Source organism: Mesoplodon mirus (assembly GCF_964341445.2).
Source record: "Mesoplodon mirus genome assembly, chromosome: 5".
NCBI lineage: Eukaryota > Metazoa > Chordata > Mammalia > Artiodactyla > Ziphiidae > Mesoplodon > Mesoplodon mirus.
The window spans coordinates 22,334,151-22,353,195 of record NC_138980.1 but is presented as its reverse complement, the minus strand read 5'-3'; the positions used below and the strand labels follow the sequence as shown (position 1 = coordinate 22,353,195).

At 43.5% G+C, this 19,045-nt stretch overlaps 1 protein-coding gene across 2 annotated transcripts; it reads left to right on the top strand.

The window, feature by feature from the left end:
• Positions 1-4,559: 4,559 nt before the first annotated feature.
• LOC309804474 (zinc finger protein 354A-like) lies at positions 4,560-10,971 on the top strand. Of its 2 annotated transcripts, none has more exons than XM_082621793.1 (4): positions 4,560-4,708; positions 5,763-5,850; positions 9,737-9,863; positions 10,801-10,971. In XM_082621793.1, the coding sequence occupies exons 2-4, from the start codon at positions 5,818-5,820 to the stop codon at positions 10,938-10,940; spliced, it is 300 nt and encodes a 99-aa protein (XP_082477919.1). In that variant the 5' UTR covers positions 4,560-4,708; positions 5,763-5,817; the 3' UTR covers positions 10,941-10,971. The 2 variants fall into 2 exon arrangements, with proteins under 2 accessions (XP_082477919.1, XP_082477920.1); XM_082621794.1 differs by lacking the exon at positions 10,801-10,971 and adding an exon at positions 10,032-10,280.
• Positions 10,972-19,045: the final 8,074 nt, after the last annotated feature.

The following is a 19,045-nucleotide window of genomic DNA, read 5'->3' as shown; positions in this document are numbered from 1 at the left end:
AGCAATCAGGGCTAGTTGAGGTCATGAGGGTGGGGCCCTCATGATGGGATTAGGGCCCTTATAAGAAGAGACACTAGGGAGCTTGCTCTCTCTCTCTTTCCTGCACTCACAAAGAGATCATGTGAGCACACAGCAAGATGGCAGCTGCCTACAAGCCAAGAGAAGAGGCCTCAGAATAAACCCTACCTTGCTGGTGCCTTAACCTTACACTTCTCAGATCAGACTTCCCAGGACTTTTTAGCCTCAAGAACAGTGAGAAATAAATTTCTGTTGTTTAAACCACCCAGTCTGTGTATTTTGTTATGGCAGCCCAAGCAGAGTAATACACCTACCCCACAACCAGTTGTTCTAGCCTTAGGTATTTATTCAAGAGAAATAAATCGATGCCCACCAAAAGACTTGTGCACCAATGTTCATGGCAGCTTTCTTCATAATAACTTAGAAACAATCCAAGCGTGCATCAACAGGTGAATGCATAAATACTGTGGTACATTTGTGCAATGAAATACTACACAGTGGGACTTCCCTGGTGGTCTAGTGGTTAAGAATCCACCTTACAATGCGGGAGATGTGGGTTTGATCCCTGGATGGAGAACTAAGATTCCACATTCAGCAGGGCAACTAAGCCCGTGCAGTGCAACTACTGAGCCTGCACGCCACAACTAAGAGAGCCTGCACACAGCAACTAGAGAGGAGCCCACATACCGCAATGAAGAGCCCACATGCCACAACTAAGACCCGATGAAGCAAAAAATAAAATTAATGAAATAAATATTTTTAAAAGAATGTAAATTCTATTGATATTGGGTATTTTTTAAAAAAGAAAAAATACTACACAGTAATGAAAAGAAGTATCGATACACAGACCATAATAAATTAATCTCATAAATAATATGTTGAGGGAGAGAAGTGAGACACAAAAAAGTACATACTATAAGATTCCATTTATATGAAGTTTTAGAACTGGCAAAACTAATATACAGCAAAAGGTATCAGAAGAGTGGTTGCTTCTGGGTGGGTGGTTTTGAGTGGGAAGTAGTTTGAGGGAACTTTCTGGGATAATGAGAATGTTCCATGTTTTATTTGGGGTCAAACAAATTTATCAAATTTGACGAAAATGTACACTTACAAATCTGCATTTAAAAAAGAGAATAAATGAAAAGACAAGAAGCTTCATTAACATGACTGTTTCAAGTTGTTGTTTTGGCCAGTTTGTGATATTGTGATTTATAATAAGAAATATATATATGATCTTCAACCAGTTTCTGGCACAGAGCTCCCAAAACCCTTGGGATTTCCTAAGTGGTAAGAGAGATAAATGTGTCTTTTGATATTCATAACAAGCTCTTGTCAACCACACCAGACCTTATGTTAATGAACTAATTTTTGGAAAACACCTAAAGATGGGGGCAGGTTGCCAGGGAACAACCCATGTTATTAGAGGGTTGAAGTAGCCCCATTTTACAGTGAACGCCCATATACCATCACCTAGATTCTACCAATAACATATTACTAAATTTGTTTTATCACGGTTCCTAAAAGATAAAACTTGGAGACAACACAAATGTCCATTGACAGTATAATAATTAAAGCTACCTGCAATAATGGGGATAAATCTGACAAAATGTTTGGAGAACAAAGCACACAAAAAATATGACTATATGACTCTATTTTATAAAGTTAAAAACAAGTAAAACTATTACGTAAGGATGTATGAGTAGGTAGTAAAACCATAAAGAAAAGCACAAAAAGGTCTATCTCAAAAGTCATGATAGTAGCTGATTAGTGATTAGGAAGAAGGTACTGAGTGTTAGTAAGGGGCTACCTCTCAAGTTGGATAGATGTTTACAGGGGTGATCTCTTTATAATCATGTGTTACACTGGATTATATGTTCTAATTGCCTTTCTGTATGTATATTTCACATTTTTAAAAGTAGGAGAAATATGATTCTATTTTTGTTTCATACTCACAAATGTGTATATGCACATACAACAGCATATATGAATAGCATATAAACATGTAACCAATGTTTCTGTTGGATTTATTTCTTTATTACATGTTTCTTCATTCCATATACTGTGTGTAAATTTTTTTAACAATGAATGCATTATTTTCATAGACAGGATAAACAACCAAGCACTTTTCTCTTTAAAAAATTGTGCATATACAGTATTTCAAAATGATACCAAAAGTTTTAACATTTCAATAGGAAATGGGCAAAGTACATATACAGGCAATTAATATATCTGAATGGTTCAATAAATATTATATTTAATTTCAAATTAAATATAAAAATTTTGCTCTATTAAATAAAAAAAGAACATTTTTTAAATCGTTAAAAAGAAAAAACCCAGAGTGGGCATGGGTGTCAGAAACTGCTTATGGAAATATAAATTGTAAAATCTTCCTGGAAGGCAACTAGTCAGTGTACTTAGAATTCTACCAGTCCTTGATCCAGCAATTCAACTTCAGGGAATTTAAACTAAAAAGTAATTTTCGGGCTTCCCTGGTGGCGCAGTGGTTGAGAGTCCGCCTGCTGATGCAGGGGACACGGGTTCATGCCCCGGTCTGGGAAGATCCCACATGCTGCAGAGTGGCTAGGCCCGTGAGCCATGGCCACTGAGCCTGCGCGTCCAGAGCCTGTGCTCCGCAACGGGAGAGGCCACAATAGTGAGAGGTCCGTGTACCGCAAAAAAAAAAAAAAAAGAAAAGAAAAGAATTTTCGAGCTTCCCTGGTGGAGCAGTAGTTGAGAATCTGCCTGCCAACGCAGGGGACACGGGTTCGAGCCCTGGTCTGGGAGGTTCCCACATGCCACGGAGTGACAGGGACCTTGAGCCACAACTACTGAGCCTGTGCGTCTGGAGCCTGTGCTCTGCAACAAGAGAGGCCGAGATAGTGAGAGGCCCGCGCACCGCAATGAAGAGTGGTCCCCACTCACCGCAAGTAGAGAAAGCCCTCGCACAGAAACAAAGACCCAACACAGCCAAAAATAAATAAATAAATAAATAAATAAATAAATAAATAAATAAATAATAATTTTAAAAGATATAGCTACAAGGATATTAATGGAGCAAAAAACTAGAAAAAATATAACTAACAGTAGGGGTAAAATATTAGGTAAATACATTTAAATAAATAAGTTTAAATATGTTTAACAAAAGAATTTATTTAAATGCAATGGTTTGTACTGAAGTCACTGAAAACACTACTGATGGATAATATTTATTGGCAAGTTCAAATATTCAAGGCATATTCTTAAGTGGGGAAAAAACCCACACATAAATGTAACCAACATAGGTTACAATTGCTATCTGCAATATTCCATTTTGTTAAAAACAGATTGGTGTTACTATCAGAGAGATTAATATGGAGTTCAAAGGGCTGCTAAAAGATGTTCACCAAAATGTTAACCATTTCTTTTTGTGTGGTGGCATCAAGTGCATCTTTCTTTATTTTATTTATCAAACCTTCTAAATGGGCCATGTGTTTCTTTACCCAAAAAAAAATTTGTTGGTTTCTCGGTGCCTGAAATGGCCCTCCTCTCCTGCACTGCCTCTGACTCTTCCCTCCATTCTCACTCTCTCAGTGAGGCCTGCGAGGAGCCACCCTACTCACTTTCCCAAATGAGCCCCAAATCCCCACCACACTGCTCTTCTTTCACTTTTTCCCATAACACTTATCTCCTAAAATGTTATATAATGATATTCATGGCTTATTGTCTGCTCTCTACCTCCTTCCCCCACCCCCACCTCCCAAAACTGTTCTCCAGAGCAACGATCTCTCTTTTGCCCACTGAGGTATTTCAAATCCTTTACAATGGGGCTTGGCACATAGCAGGTGATCCATACATTTTTTTCGAATATAAATTTCTTTCTTTATTTTTGGCTGCGTTGGGTCTTCGTTGCTGCTCACAGGCTTTCTCTAGTTGTGGTGTGAGGGGGGCTACTCTTCGTTGAGGTTCGTGGGCTTCTCATTGAGGTGGCTTCTCTTTCTTGCCGAGCATGGGCTCTAGGTGCACAGGCTTCAGTAGTTGTGGCACATGGGCTCAGTAGCTGTGGCTCACCGGCTCTAAAGCACAGGCTCAGTAGTTCTGGCACACAGGTTTAGTTGCTCCAAGGCATGTGGGGTCTTCTGGGACCAGGACTCGAACCCGTGCTCCTTGCATTGGCAGGCGGATTCTCAACCACTTAGTCACCAGGGAAGTCCTCCATACACTCTTGTTGAAAGACTTACGGGGAAATAGGTTTGTTCTTGGCGGTTGTCTACTTGCCTTGCTCTCATTTACGCACATGCAGAGCTACAAGTCACTGCCCTGTAGGAACCTCGGTTTCCTCCTGGAAGAACCGGGAACCCAGGAGCCAGCAACCCAAGGAGCTCGACCACGAACCCAGAATGGGGTCTGGACAAGTGATAGGCTCAGCCAGGGCTCTCCTCGCAGACAAGCTCGAAGAACTACATTTCCCAGAATCTTTTGTTCTCGCATGGACTACATTTCCCAGAGGGGCTCGCGACTGTCCCTGCCCCGCCCCTCCCGGAGCTACGTGGGGCGTCGGGCGTCGGGCGTTTGCCGTTGGCTTGAGCTAATTACTCGCCAGAGGTCCGCCAGGGCGGCACCGCGTGGAGTCCCCAGCGGAAGCTTCTGTCCGGCCGTGGCAGTTCCGGAGCCTCCAGCCTGCGGCCCGCGGAACCCCCGATGCCTGGGCGAGGTGAGCGGCGGGGGGTAGGCAGGATGCGGGAGGGAGCACCGGGCTTCGGGAGGATCCGTCGCCGGGGCATGGGGCACAGGCCCAAGAGACGCGAGCCGGGTCTTTGTGGGCGCCGGCGGGCCGAGAGCCGGGCACCCCTGGCTCTGTTCGCCTTCCGCCCCCAGCCATCCCACTGACGTGCCCCTGAACGAGACAGGTCGGACACATCGTCCCCATCGGCTGGACCCAGCCACCCTCCTGCTTCTTCCCGACCAGTTCCCAGCGCGCTACCTGCTCAGTGCCTGCCGGCATTTGAGTTTGTTTCAGGCTGGCAGTGAACGTGAGAAAATTATTTCCTCCCCTTACCATCACCCCTGCACTCCCGAGTGACAGGCTTGTTTTACGCGAGAAGTGAGTCGCCAGCTTCCCCCAGTGGCAGAGCCAGGACTGGACCCAGGTCTTTGGTTTAATGGGCCCTTTCCTCAAGACAGCAGCCCCTCCCCGCCATAGGAGAGCTGATGTTTTCCCTTTTCAAAGCAGCTTTCTCTAGAAATCTGGAAATTGTTTCCTTGACAGGAGGGGGAGGAATTGGGTGGGAATGCTTGAGGTGGAGAAAAGTTGTCACATGCACGCAGGGAGGTTAGAGCAGGTGCTCTGGAGCCCGCGGTGCCTGGAACCCTGGTGCCACCCTCCCTGGCTGTGTGGACTGGGACAAGTTGCTCCCACTCTGCCCTCAGTTTCCTGATCTATAAAATGGGGTGCTGACAATGCCAACTGTGCTGTGGGACTCGATGATGTATTGATAGGTAGTGCCTGGCACGTGGTGAGGCTCAGGGAGTTGCTGCTACTGCTGATAGAGTCCTAGGACTTTTCCTCTGAGCCAGGGAAAGAGCTGGGCCTGGACCAGGATGACCCAGCCCTTCTCTCTGGTCCTGTCTAACCCTCGTTCCTTCTGACTTCCTTCTCTGGGGGCACTTGGCATCATTTTCAAGTGGTATAAAGGTTTCAGAGCTGCTGATTCTGAGGGGTGGAAAGCAGAAGGGGCTTCCTCCTGGTTCCCTTTTTCTTCTCTCAGATCTGGCTTCTGGAGACTTCTCCCATCCTAAGGTGAAACTGCCCAGAAAGAGGACATGGCTACTGAACAGAGGGAAGCAAGGTCTCAGGTGAGTTCATTGCCATCTCAGGTCTTAGAGATAGATGGGTGTTTTTTTTTTTGTTATTTTACCCTCAAACTGAAGTTTTCTCCCCAATACAGTCTTCACCAGGATTTGGAGCCCATGTCCTTCTGCCTTGGAAGAGTTGGTCCACCCTGGTGGATGGTGGATTGCATAGGGAATGCTTGCCTCCAACCCCCCAATCCATGGCCTGTGTTTCTCTTTTTTTTTCTAATAGACACTCTTTTATTCATTAATCTCAATTCACTGTATGATTACTGAATTGATAGGTAAGATGCCACATGTCTTATACCACTTGGGGTCAGAACAAACAAACATGCACACTTGGCAGAGTTCCTTTCTGGCCTGTCTCCTTTGCTCAGTCGTGTCCCCCTCCCTACCCTTGGCCAGAATGCTTTTCTTTTTCTTTCCGCCCTGAGAAATCCTCGTGATACCTTCGCCAGGCTTTTCCCAGTCCATAGTTTTTAGTTTTTCTCCATCTTAACTTTCTGGATCATGTGCCTTGCTTCTGTCACTCTCTTGAAAACTGATGTTGACCTGCCATTTTCATCTTTATGTTGTGAGAATGAGGGTGGGACCCCATCCAGGTGAGCCACTGTGTGAACAAAGGATAGCCATGCTGGTGGGGACATAGATGGAGAGCTCTCTTGACTCCAAGAGCAGAGAGAAGACTCCTCAGGAAGCAGCAGTGAGAGTTTCATGGGATATTGGTAGTGGAGAGGCAGTGTATACAGTGATTCCTCAGTGGGGCTTTTGAGCCAGATGGCCAGGTTTGTGCCCATCTCCTCTGTTGCTGTTAATGGGTCTTGGGCAAAAAACTCCACCTCTCTGTGCCTCAGTTTCTTTCCTCTCTGTGCCTCAGTTTCTTCACCTGTAAAGTGAATACAACAACTGGGCCTACCTCAAAGGGTAGATGAGAGGATCCTGGGAGTTAGTGCATGGAAAGCATTCTTATCAGGGCCGGGCACATAGTAGATGTTCAATATGTGGTGGTTGTGGTAGCTAAACGATATTATTCTAGTTCATGATGTCTATCTATCCACTGTTGGTAGATAGAAATGACTATACAGTGTCCTTCCTTTACTCATCCTCATCTAATAGTAGTTAACGTTGCTGGGGAATATCCTGAGGGCTTCACCTTTGTTCTCACTCTCATAGCAAAGCAGAAGTTATCACCCCCATTTTACACTTGAAACTGAGGCTCAACGAAGTCAGGCAACCTGAAATCAAACCCAGGTATGTCTGGCCTCTAAGTTCATGTTAGTTATCATCCAGCCTTTCCTCTAGTACATCTTTCAGAACACAGGGCAGGCCTGGCTCCCAAATGACCAGAGTTCTCTGCAATGTGATGTTGTGTATCTTTTGGACCCATGAAATGTGGTAGTGGTTGATCTTCTGAGACTGTGGCTAGGACCTGCCTCTGCATATTTGGGCTACTTTTTTCTAAGCCCTTCCCATTCCATTCCAACAGAGCCAGGCTGCTCTCTTACCCAGAATCTTCTCCATCCCTGCTTGTGAGTCCTATGTGACATTTCTCCCTAACCTCACCTGCTGCCGATACATCAGTACTATGTGGAATTGTGTGTAAAACTCAGTGACAGGACGTTTAAGACCAGAGAGAGAATATACCCACCAAGTGCTGGGTTAAAAGAAAACTTCAGTTATCGTCTTGTCTCTGCCATTGGTAAAGTATGTGACCTGGTGTCTTAACTGCCCTGGACCTGGTGTTTCTCATCTCTAAAATGAGGATTGAACGAGGAAATAGTATATGGTCCTGTCCAGCGACACTTTTCTTGTTCAAATTGTTTCATGCGTTTTTCTTGTCTGCCAGTTGGATTGTAAATTCTTTTGAGGGCAAAGATCATTTCTTGTATTCCCTGCCATGTGCCAATAAATTATCTTATTATACATGCACTGCATGTTAATGTTAAAAATCTCAGAGAATAAAAACGTAAAATCACTCTTACCCCAACATGTTGAGATAATCATGGTCATACCTTTGGTATGCAGCCCTCAGAATAATTGTCTGTGTACCTTTCTTTATTTATTATTTATTGATGTACATGTGTACATATGTATGTATGTATATTTTTATTTTCTCATTTTAGCTTTTTATTTTGATAAAATACACATAAGATTAAACTCACCACTTTAATCATTTTTGAGTATATTGGCATTAAGTGCATTCACAGTGTTTTGCTACCATCACTGCTCTTTACCTCCATTGTATGGATTATCATTTATTACTTAAGCCTATGAGATAGGCGTTGAGAGGCAGTTCCTTGGATTGGAATTCTACCTCTACCACTGACCAGTGATATTGTGATTTATAATACGAAATATATATTTGGTCTTTGTCCCTGTTCCTGGCACATAATTTCCAAAACCCTTGTGATTTCCTAAGTGGTTAGTAATATATGCTTTTTATCCCTGAAATTACTTCAGAGCAATGAAGGCACAATGGGTGTGTTTTGTATCCACACCAGAGTTTATGTTAATGAGGTTACTTTTGTATCCCACCGAAGGATGCGGGCGAATTGCCAGGGGAACCAACCTTGATTAAAGTGTTGGAATTTTCAGTCCTGCCCCCCAATAACCCCTCTTATCCATCTGTCACCACCCTAGGAGATGAAAGTTGCATCAGTCGCCAATGGTCAGTGATTTAATCAATCGTGCCTATGTAATGAACCTCCATAAAAACCCAGAAGGGTTCAGAGTTCTTCCAGGTTGGTGAACATGTAGAGAGTCAGAGAGAATGGTGAATCCCGAGAGAGCATGGAAGCTGTGCACCCCTTCCCTGTGCCGCTCTTTCACCTGCCAGTTCCTATGTCTTCTTTTATAATAAACCAGTAATCTAGTAAGTAAATGTTTTCCTGAGTTCTGTGAGCCACTCTGGCAAATTAATCAAACCTGAGGAGAGGGTTGTAGAAACCTCCAATTTATAGCCAGTCAGTCAGCAGCACAGGTAACAACCTGGACTTGTGATTGACATTGAAAGGGGGCCAGTCTTGTGGGAATCTGACACTATCTTCAGGTGTCAGAATTGAGTTTAATTGTAGGACACCCAGCTGGTGTCCCACAATTGCTTGGTGTGTGGAAAACCCCCCACATCTGGTGTCAGAAGTGAAGTAGTGTTGTATTAAGAGTAGCGGAGACATGCAGGAGGAGTGAGTTTTCCCTTCATACCAGCTGTGTGACTTGGATAAATTTCTCTTTGTTTTCTCTTGTGTAAAATGGACACAATAATAGTACCTTCTTCATAGGGTTGTTGTGAAGATAAAATAAAGATATACACTAAAGGTTAATATAAAGCTCTAAGAATAGTACTTAGCCTGAAAAAAGCATTCAATAAATTATAGCTATTTTAATTTCCATTATTACTGTCCTCAAGCTTTAGGGAGCACAGAGTGCCTTCAGTTATTTAACCTAGTCTCTGTCGGTGATTATTGAGGTTGTTTCCATTTCTTTGCTGTTACTAACACCATGATAAATGTCCTTGCATGTGCATTTTTGTTCAGTGTTCATTATCAAACAAATATAGTAATTGGAGAGTTAAAGAGTATGCACATTTTAAAGCTTCTAATGTATGTTATCAAATTGCCAACAGGAAGATTATTCTAATTAACACTCCCACTAATGGCCTTAATACCTCCACCCATCTCTTGTAGCAGTTAACTCGGAGCCTGGTTCATACTTCCTGCTACTCAGTATCTATTTGTCATTGGTCAGTTGTTCATTAAGCAAATGACCTGGAACCTTCAGAACCTAGAATAATACAGAAGCATTTCATGGTAGCCCGTCTACTCCCCACTGCCGCCTTTTTCACCCTGTGTGATGGGTGGTCCTGGGTGAGCTGAGATGCTTGTCTCTACAGGTGTCAGTGACGTTTGAAGATGTGGCTGTGTTCTTTACACGGGATGAGTGGAGAAAGCTGGCTCCTTCTGAGAGAAACTTGTACCAAGATGTGATGCTGGAGAACTATAGTAACCTTGTCTCATTGGGTAAGGAAATTTTCCCTGTAGATACAGAGTTCAGAAATTGGGATACCTCAGCATCTGATTTCCTGGGTAAAAGCCCTGGGTCATTAAAAACTTTAGCTGAGTTTTGCCTTAGCACTGTGCAAACTGGATCTCCATAAATAAACCTGAAAACCTTTTTCTCCCTCGTAGGTATGGAATTGCCCCATGGATGGGACAGTCTACAGAGCTGCACATTAGAAATTCCCTCACTGCAGGCAACATTTTCCCACTATGACTGAACTATGATGTGTTTGCTCATCTCTTAACAGAGAGCATCCCTCAACCTTTTTCTTTGACCCAACACTGGCTTTTTTCAATTCTCTTTTACAGGGGTCAGCAAACTTTTTCTGTAAAGGGCCAGGGAGTAAATACTTTCAGCTTTGTGGGCCACATATAGTCTCTGTAACGTATTCCTTTTCTTGTTTTTTTTGAACCATTCTTTGCTCAAGGGCCATGCATAAACAGACAGTGGCCTAGATTTGGCCTATGACCCATAGTTTGCTGACTGCTGCCATCTTCCAAAGGGAGTCAGATAGTGTTTTCTCATTTTAAACAAGCTACTTGGTACATAATCCTTTCCACAGATACCTGTTACAAATATTAATTGAATCTGTACATTTAACATACATTTAACAGTATATACATATTCCCTCTTGTATAGAAAGCTATTAGCACCCTGTTAATCAAGTCTGCATGTTTATCATACTTCACTAACATACAACTAAATGTTACATTGCCCCTTGCTTTTACTCTAACACACCCCTCACATTGTGGGGGCACAACTGGAGCATCCCACAGAAGTTCTCTGTATCATCCTTTGAGTTTTCCGCTCAGATCTCAGATACCTCTTTGTGTCAAGGCAAAATCAAGTCTTTTTTTTTCTTTTTCTTTTTTTTTCTTCTTTTTGGTCTATGAGCAGGACTCCCATTTTCCAAACCTGAGGTGATCTCCCTGTTGCAGCAAGGAGAAGATCCCTGGAAGGTAGAGAAAGAAAGCCCTGGAGGCTCCTCTCTAGGTGAGTGGGTGCGGAATGTCTGCAGGCAGCAGTCTGGTAAGTGAGTGCATGTGCAACTCGGAGATGTTGGTCGGGGAATTTTCTGCAGGTTCTCAATCCTGAAGAAGTTTTGGAGAAGGGATGCTAAGGCCCCTAGTCACAAGCTTCCTCTTCTTCTCTGATAATTACTGCACAAGTGAATCTCTCAGGATCTTTTCTCTTGTGATTTCCTGTTGTTTCAGAGGAGGGCTACATTGTCATGCATTCATTCAGCAAACTTAGTGCATTTAAGGAACTGCAGATAATTCATTCAGACTGAAGCTCAGGGTATATGGGAAAAGAAAGAGATGAGGAAGGAAATGAGATTAGAGAGCCAGGTGGGGGCCACACTATGAAGTGCTTTGGTACAGTTCTTAGGGATGGGAACTGTCCATGGATGACTGGAAATAATTGAAGAGTTTCAAGCAGAAGAGTTGTATGGTTGTTGATATTTTAGAAAAAATAGTCTGAGTCTGAGATACTTTAAACGTCCTTCAGTAAAGGCTAAAGAAGCTGAGGTGGGTCCCTACACTGGCACACAGCACCACAGTCAGAAAGCAGCAGCCCTGGTGTGGGCAGAGCTCCAAGCTACGTGAAGGACTAAAGCAAGTTACGGTGCATTATTATGACATATCGCCATTTATGTGTAAAGAAAATTACGTGGGTGTTTGTCTATATGCATTATGTGCGTGTAAGTGCCAAGAGAAAGGTCGGGGGACACCTAAGCTGGTAACTAGTTACATTTGGATTGGGACTGAGAATGGGCATTGATGAAAGGGGACTTTAGTTACATGCAATGTTATTAAAATTTTCACAGAGAATATATTCATGAGTCCTTATTACACAGTTTCAATTAACTAAGAATGGTTACTTTGGAAACACTGTTGGTCCTAGATTTGAAGTGAGGAAAAACTAGAGGTGGGAACCTTCTGGAGATTATTGCCTAATGTAGGCAAGACATTACCTGGAGGAAGGCATGTGCAGTGAGTTCAGGAAAGAGGAGAGGTCCCTTTATTAAGGGTATAGGACAGGTTCGGTGTGGGATGGGTTTCATTTGAAATGTTAGTGAAATATGGGTAGAGGTCACCAGTGGACAGCTGTAGAAGGTAAACAGGGTCAGAACTCAACAGGGAGGTCAGGGAGCCATGAGTGCAAAGGTGGCATTTGAAGCCTTGAGCTGAGCAGATGAGGGACCGGAGGAGAGGACAGAGTCCCAGGAAACCTCAGTTTTATGAGGTGGGTTAAGAAGGAAGAATCTGTGGCTGAGCCTGAGAAGAAGTCACCAGAGGAGAAAACTGGCAGATTGGGCTGTCATGGAAGTTGAGGACTGAGAGCTGTTGACTTGGGGAGGCCAGGGCTCTGGGGGAGCCAGGTTCTAAGCCTCGCTCACTGCTTCCCTGTCCCGTGATAAACAGCAGTGCAACCTTGGACAGAAGGATGCAGGTCCTGCCCTGGCGGAGCTCAGTGGAGGTGGAGGCTAATCGCACACAGGGCTGTGGAATGACAGCCTCCGGTGAGGACCTCGGGGGAAGAGCCGCAGGTGCTGTGAGAACGGGGAACAGGAGGAGTGCTGTGGGCAAGGCTTCCCGAGGAAGGGCCGGATCCCACATTGTGAGAAGCGTTCAGGCACAGGAAGAGCACGTCCGAGAGTCCAGACAAAGGAAGCCGGTGTGTGGAGACGGGAGCAGGGAGAGGGGGCCGGGACCTGAGAGCCAGGCACAGCCTCTGAGGAGTTGAAGTACCCTGGCCACTGGCCCAGGTTTATATTGTGCAAGGATCAGCCTGCAACCAATGTGGAGCCACCTGCCATAGACGTAGTAGGACTTGTCTGAGGTTGCTGTCGGGTCCAGACGAGTCAGTGATGACCCCTCACAATGCGGGCCCAGCAGAAGGGCTGTGGGACAGGCTGTCTCGATCCCTAAAGCACCCACACCTTTAGTAGAGCTCGTTCTTCCCCGTATAATGTGAGATCTTTTGAGGTGGGAACCACACGTATCTCTCCTTTTATCTTTTAACTGTCACTTGGGAGAAATATTCTAATTTTGTGGGAACTGCTAGAGACCACCACAAAGTAAACAGAGAACACAGGCAGCAGGAAACCAGTGGAGAGTTTAGGAGGGGCGTCAGGTGTGGACTGAGTATGGCGTGGAAGATCAAAGGAAGAGATGGAAGAATTGTTCCCTTTCCATTTGCCTCGGGAGCCTCTGATCCATGAGGAGTCCCCCTTCCTGAGTGAAATGTTAGTTGGATTAAACTGAATAGAAAGTATGACTGGAGTCGAAAGCTGTCCAGAGAGACCCTGAAGACACCTAGTGGTGATGTCAAGTCCTTCTCAGAGTTGGGAAACTGTCCCCAAAGGAAAACTCTGAGTGGGTGTCTGGAGGAAGTAAGGCCATCAGAGCCAAGCAGTGTGTGCATTTCTCTTGATGGGATGAACCTCCTCTCTTTGGTCAAAGGAGACAGTGAGATGGGGCGTCCTGGGTGTGCTGGCGTGTGGTTGTGTCTCTCCTGCACCCCTGGCGAGTCTCCCATTTGCCTGGACTAAAGTGCCCTTGGAACAGTTTCCCTTCCAAGGGGAGCTCACTTCCCTGTGAGCTTAGGTGAGGGACCTGGATGTTCTTGGAAGTACCTTGATCATTAACGGTAGGCCAAAACCAAAAACCAACCCTTTGAACAACCGGTGACAGAAAAGCTTATGCTTCCAGGGTAGGACTCCTAGAACCTCTAATTGCCTCCAAGTGTGTTTTTAAAATATAATTTTCACTTCAAGACTCCTCACAAATAGGAAAAACAAGACAAAAAGGGAAAACAAACTGTCATCCCTGGATCTGTATGTTTCATGTTGAGAGATGGGAGGAAATGGCTCAAAGGGTACACGTCTCATCTGAGTCTCTTACTTAAGAAATGAGTCCAAAGTCTAATCACTATTCTGGCATATTACGTATATAAGTTATATATATATATATAAAATAAGCATAATGTGATTCAATCAACTTGAACGTCTCATGAGTTTGATTTACACCTAACATGAAAATATTCTTTTATTCAAAAAGTTTAAAATCCAGGGATGATCTAGGTAAACAGTTACCTCCAATGAAAAGGTGTTTTTCTTTCTTTGTCTTTTTCTCTTCCTTTGTTATATTTATGCAAGAATTCAGGGCAGACTGAACCTGGAAGGGTGGTCAGCTAAGGGGTTGCTTGTGGACTGCCTTCGACTCACTGAGACTTGCTGGGGCTTCATCTGCACAGAGAATAGGGGTCTTTTTCTAATTTGCAGAAAGGTGCTGTAGGGGTTATAGCGGCAACCTAATGAAATATCATGCAGTGATTTTAAGGAGTGAATTTCTTACAAGGTGAAAGTTGAGCCCAAATGCTCTGTAGCCCTGTTTACTATGTTTGATTTAGTCTTGTTCTCATCCCCTGCGCTCCTCTTCTGCCACCAACATCTACTGTCCTTGTAGCTGCCAGAATGGTCTATTTAAAAGATAGATCAGGTCATCTCACTCGCATGCTCAAAACCTCTAGTGGCTTCTATCACATAGAACACAATCCAAAGCCCGCAGCGTGGCCCTCAGAGGCCTTTGTGGTCTGGCCCCAGCTACCTCTTCGCCTTCACCTCCTTCCTCTCTGCCCTTCATTGGAGAACTCTAATCACCCTGGCCTCCTTGTAGTTCATCAGGAAGGCCAAGCAGGCTCCCACCTCAGGGCCTCTGCAGTTGCTTTTTCCTCTCCTGGACCATTCTTCCTGATGGCCAGGAGCCCACTTGACTCACTTCCTCACACTATACAGGTTTCTGCTCAGATGGCACTTTGTCAGTTAGACACAGCTCATCCTTTGTTCTTTGTCCTCCACAGGACACAGGTCCTTTGTCCTCCACATTCTTTATCCCCTCACCATGCTTCATTTTCTCTCAGAGTACTTATTACTGCCAAATAGTACATATTTATTTATTATCAGCTCTTCCTCTGGATTGTAAATTCCCTCATGCTGGGTTGTCTGTTTCATTTGTTCCCATGTCCCCAGTACCTAAAATAGTGTCTGGTCAGAGTCAGCTTCCAGTTAGTGAATGTATGAATGACTTGGTTAGGTAGTCGTGATGGAGACCGAAAAAAGGGAACCAGTTGCAGAGATATTTGGCAGATAAAAGCAACAGGACTTGGAGATGGTTTAGATATGGAAGATAGAGGAGATGGAGTTGTCAAGGATGCGTGCTTGGTTTGTGGTTTGTTCTGGGATGGACAGTGATATCCTTCACTGAGATAGTGGTGCTAGGAGATCAGATTTGGGGGATGGTATAAATATGGTTTTGGATGACTTAAATTGTCTTTGGTTGACCCAGTTATTCAAGTGGAGATGTCAAATAGCCTGTTTGATTTGGAGTTCCACCCCTTATAATATACCCTGGGCATTAAATGTAAATTTGGGAGACCCTGTCACTAAAGATAATTGAAAGAGTGGTTGAGTTTGAGTTAGCCTGTGGAGTGGATTCAGAGTACAGCAAGAGCAAGAAAGAGCCTAGGACTCAATCTTGAGGAACTCTGGCATTTCATGGCTAGGCAGAGAGAAATGAACCCATAGGGAAGACAAGGGTAAGGTGTACTATAGAAGGAAACACGGGAGTCTAGTGTCATTGAAGTCAAGTCTCATAAAGGATGGTATCAGTAGAGGTAGGGAAAAGTAGATGAACTTGAGACATATTTAGATGGCAGAATAAACAAGTCTTGGTAATTGATTAGCAGAGGGAGAGGTGTGAAGGATGCCTTTTAAAGTTTTGATTCAGAACTGGTGCCAATTACAGAGACAAAAAGGTTATACAGGTTGGGGGAGGAAATAATCATAAATTCAGTTGAGCTGTCTTTGAGACACTCAAGTTGCTGTTTTGAGCTGGGTTTTGTATAATTAGGTATGGAGAGTAGAGAAGTCTTGCCTAGAGTATGTTTATAGATGAAGCTGGCCTGTGGAAAGGGTACAGAGTGAAAAGAATCAGGGGCCTAGCACTCAAACCTACGGAACTCAGGTAGAGGAAAATGAGCACACAAAGGAGATTGAAGCTGGTGGAACATGAGAAGAATTTGAGGCAAGTTCAGGGTCACTGTAGCTTAGGTAGTGAGCATCTGAAGGAAAATGAGGGGTCACTATCAGATGCTGCTGAGAGGTAAGTTAGGTGGGGACTGAAGAGAGCATCTTGCCTTTGTCACATGAAGGTCATGGTTGCCTTAGAGTAGTGGTAAGGACAGAAGCCAGAATGGAGCCCATGAGGGGTGAGTGAGCAGGAGGAGATAAATATGTGTGGGATACGACAAGGTGAGATGTGACAAGGAGGCAGTAGCTGGAGAGCTCTTCTATGCAAATATAAACAAATATTTCTTGTTTTTCTCTGTCCACTCCAATTATATTATACAGCACACATTATTCTGCCCCTTTCTCTTGATATATATTGAAACTCTTTCCATGTCAGTACATAAAGAGCTTCCTCATTCTAAGGAGTAGTTCTACGGCCTTCAGCTAGCTCTCTTCTTGGCTGGCAGAAGAGGTGATTTTGGTTGTATGTGGCTTTGGATAATGTTAGCCCATTGGGTCCAGTTTGGGCTAGAATTTTATAAATGCTGTGGTTTCTAATTAGCAATATGGATATTGGTTTAAAGCTGTACCTTTATCGTGTACCCATATGATGTCCTGGTGTATTACAGTTAGAGTTAATCCAACTGTCCATCAAAGGAATCTGGTTGAATAAGCTGAGGGACATTCTCATGGTGGAATTCTCACTGTAAATAAGAATGAGGAAGAATTCTGTAAATTCCACTGTGGGGTGATAATATTACTAAGTAGGGGAAAGTGCAGAACAGAACAGTGAGAATAGGAGTTTTATCAAAGGAAGGAGGAGATACCAAAAAAGACAAAGTGTATATTTGCTTATATTAAAAAAAAATAGAGAAGCCAAAAAAAAAAAGGATAAAAGCAGATCTATAAAAATGGTTACCTATAAGGTGAAGGAAGAAAAAGAAAAAGGATTGAGAGAACAAGGATAGAATGTAGAATTTTTTTAAGGTACCTTGTTTTTATAATGTTGACTTTGGAACCATAAAAATGTTTATAGGGCTTCCCTGGCGGCGCAGTGGTTGAGAGTCCGCCTGCCGATGCAGGGGTTCGTGCCCCGGTCCGGGAAGATAACCACATGCCACAGAACGACTGGGCCGTGAGCCATGGCCACTGAGCCTGTGTGTCCAGAGCCTGTGCTCCACAGCGGGAGAGGCCAAAACAGTGAGAGGCCCAAGTACCGCAAAAAAAAAAAAAAAAAAAATTTAAATTATAAAACAAGATTAAACAAAAATGAAAAAGTGTTCCATAAATATTGAAAGCAAAATGAAACAAATGACCCTAATTGTGTTTCAGGTTGTTGGCTTAGTCACAGAGAAAAATTATCTCAAATGCTTTTAAATCACAGCAGCTTGAATAAAGATCCTTAGTGATTTTTATAAACATTGTGGTTTATAATAAGTAATATATATTTGGTACAGAGCTCCTAAAACCCTGGGAATTCCTAGGTGATGAGAGCCACAAAGGTGTCTTTGTTATGTTAATGAGGTTTCTTTTGGACCCTATCTTAAGATGGGGCCTGGTTGCCATAACCAATCATGTGATTAGAGGTTTGAAAGTTGACCTCCAGGGAGGGGAGGGGGACTGGAGGTTGAATTAGTTGCCAGTGGCCAATGATTTAATCAATCATGCCTGTATAATGGCGCCTCCATAAAAACCCAAAAGGACAGATTCAGAAAGCTTCTGGGTTGGTGAATATGTGGAGATCTGGGGAGTGTGGTGTACTTAGAGAGGGCTTAGAAATTCCATTCCCTTTCCCCATACATTGACCTGTGCATCTCTTCCATCTGGCTGTTCCCAAGTTATATCCTCTTACAATTAACTGGTGATCTAGTAAGCAGAATGTTTCTCTGAGTTCCATGAGCCACTGTAGCAAATTAACCAAACGTAAGAAGGGGGTCGTGGGAACCTCTGATTTATAGCCAGTTGGTCAGAAGTACAGATGATAACCTGGGTTTGTAACTGGTGTCTGAGGGAGGCAGGGGGCAGTCTTGTAGGACTGAACCCTTAACCTGTGGGATATGATGCTATCTCCAGGTAGATAATGTCAGAGTTGAGCTGAATTGAGGACACCCAGTTGGTATCCAAGTATTGCTTATTATTGATGTGGAAACCGCCCCCCCCCCACCACATTGGAATTGGGTGAAGAACATGTAATTAATACCTTACAGGCAAAAATAAGTTCAAACAATAATGTTGATTTTGGTGGTTATAATAAAAATATGTGTTTATGTTTACAAATAGAGTTCTTATCTTTGAGAAATGTGTTCTGAAGTATTATTGATGAAATGATATAATACAGAATTAGCGTACTTTAGCATATGCTAATGAAAGAGACGTAAGGGAGTTGTATTAATTTTCTCAGCCTGCTCCAACAAAGTGCCACAAACTGTGTGGCTTTAAACAACAGAAATTTATTGTCTCACAGTTTTGTGGGGCGATTCTCCCTCTGAAACTCCAGGTAGAATCCTTCCTTGCCTCTCCCTACCTTCTGGATGTGGCCAGTGGTCCTTGTTCCTTGGCTTGCAGCTGCATCACTCCAGTCTCTGCTTCTCTTGTCACTTGGTGTTCCCCTGGGGTATCTTGACATGGTCTTTCTGTGCTTGCCTGTGTCCAAATTTCCCTTTTATAAAGACACCAGTCATATTAGAACCTACCCTAATCACCTCATCTCAACTTGATTGAATCTGCAAAGTTACTTAACCTTACCAAATAAGGTTATATTCTGAGTTATTGGAAATTAGGACTTCAACATATCTTTTTTGGGTGATGCAATTCAACCCATAATAAGGTAATAGATGAAACAGCATTAGTGATTGTTGATGCTGGCTTGGCAATTCATTGTACAATTCACTCCACTTTTGTACATGCTGAACATCTTCCATAATAAAAAGCTGTAAAAATCAGAATTACCAACAACAGAATTTCTAAAACAGCATTTCTCTTTTTCACCAACACAGGCATTCTGGAATACATTTACAGATGTGTAGTTCTGCCCCCATCGTGGCGTTGTGTGTAATTCTCAGCATATAG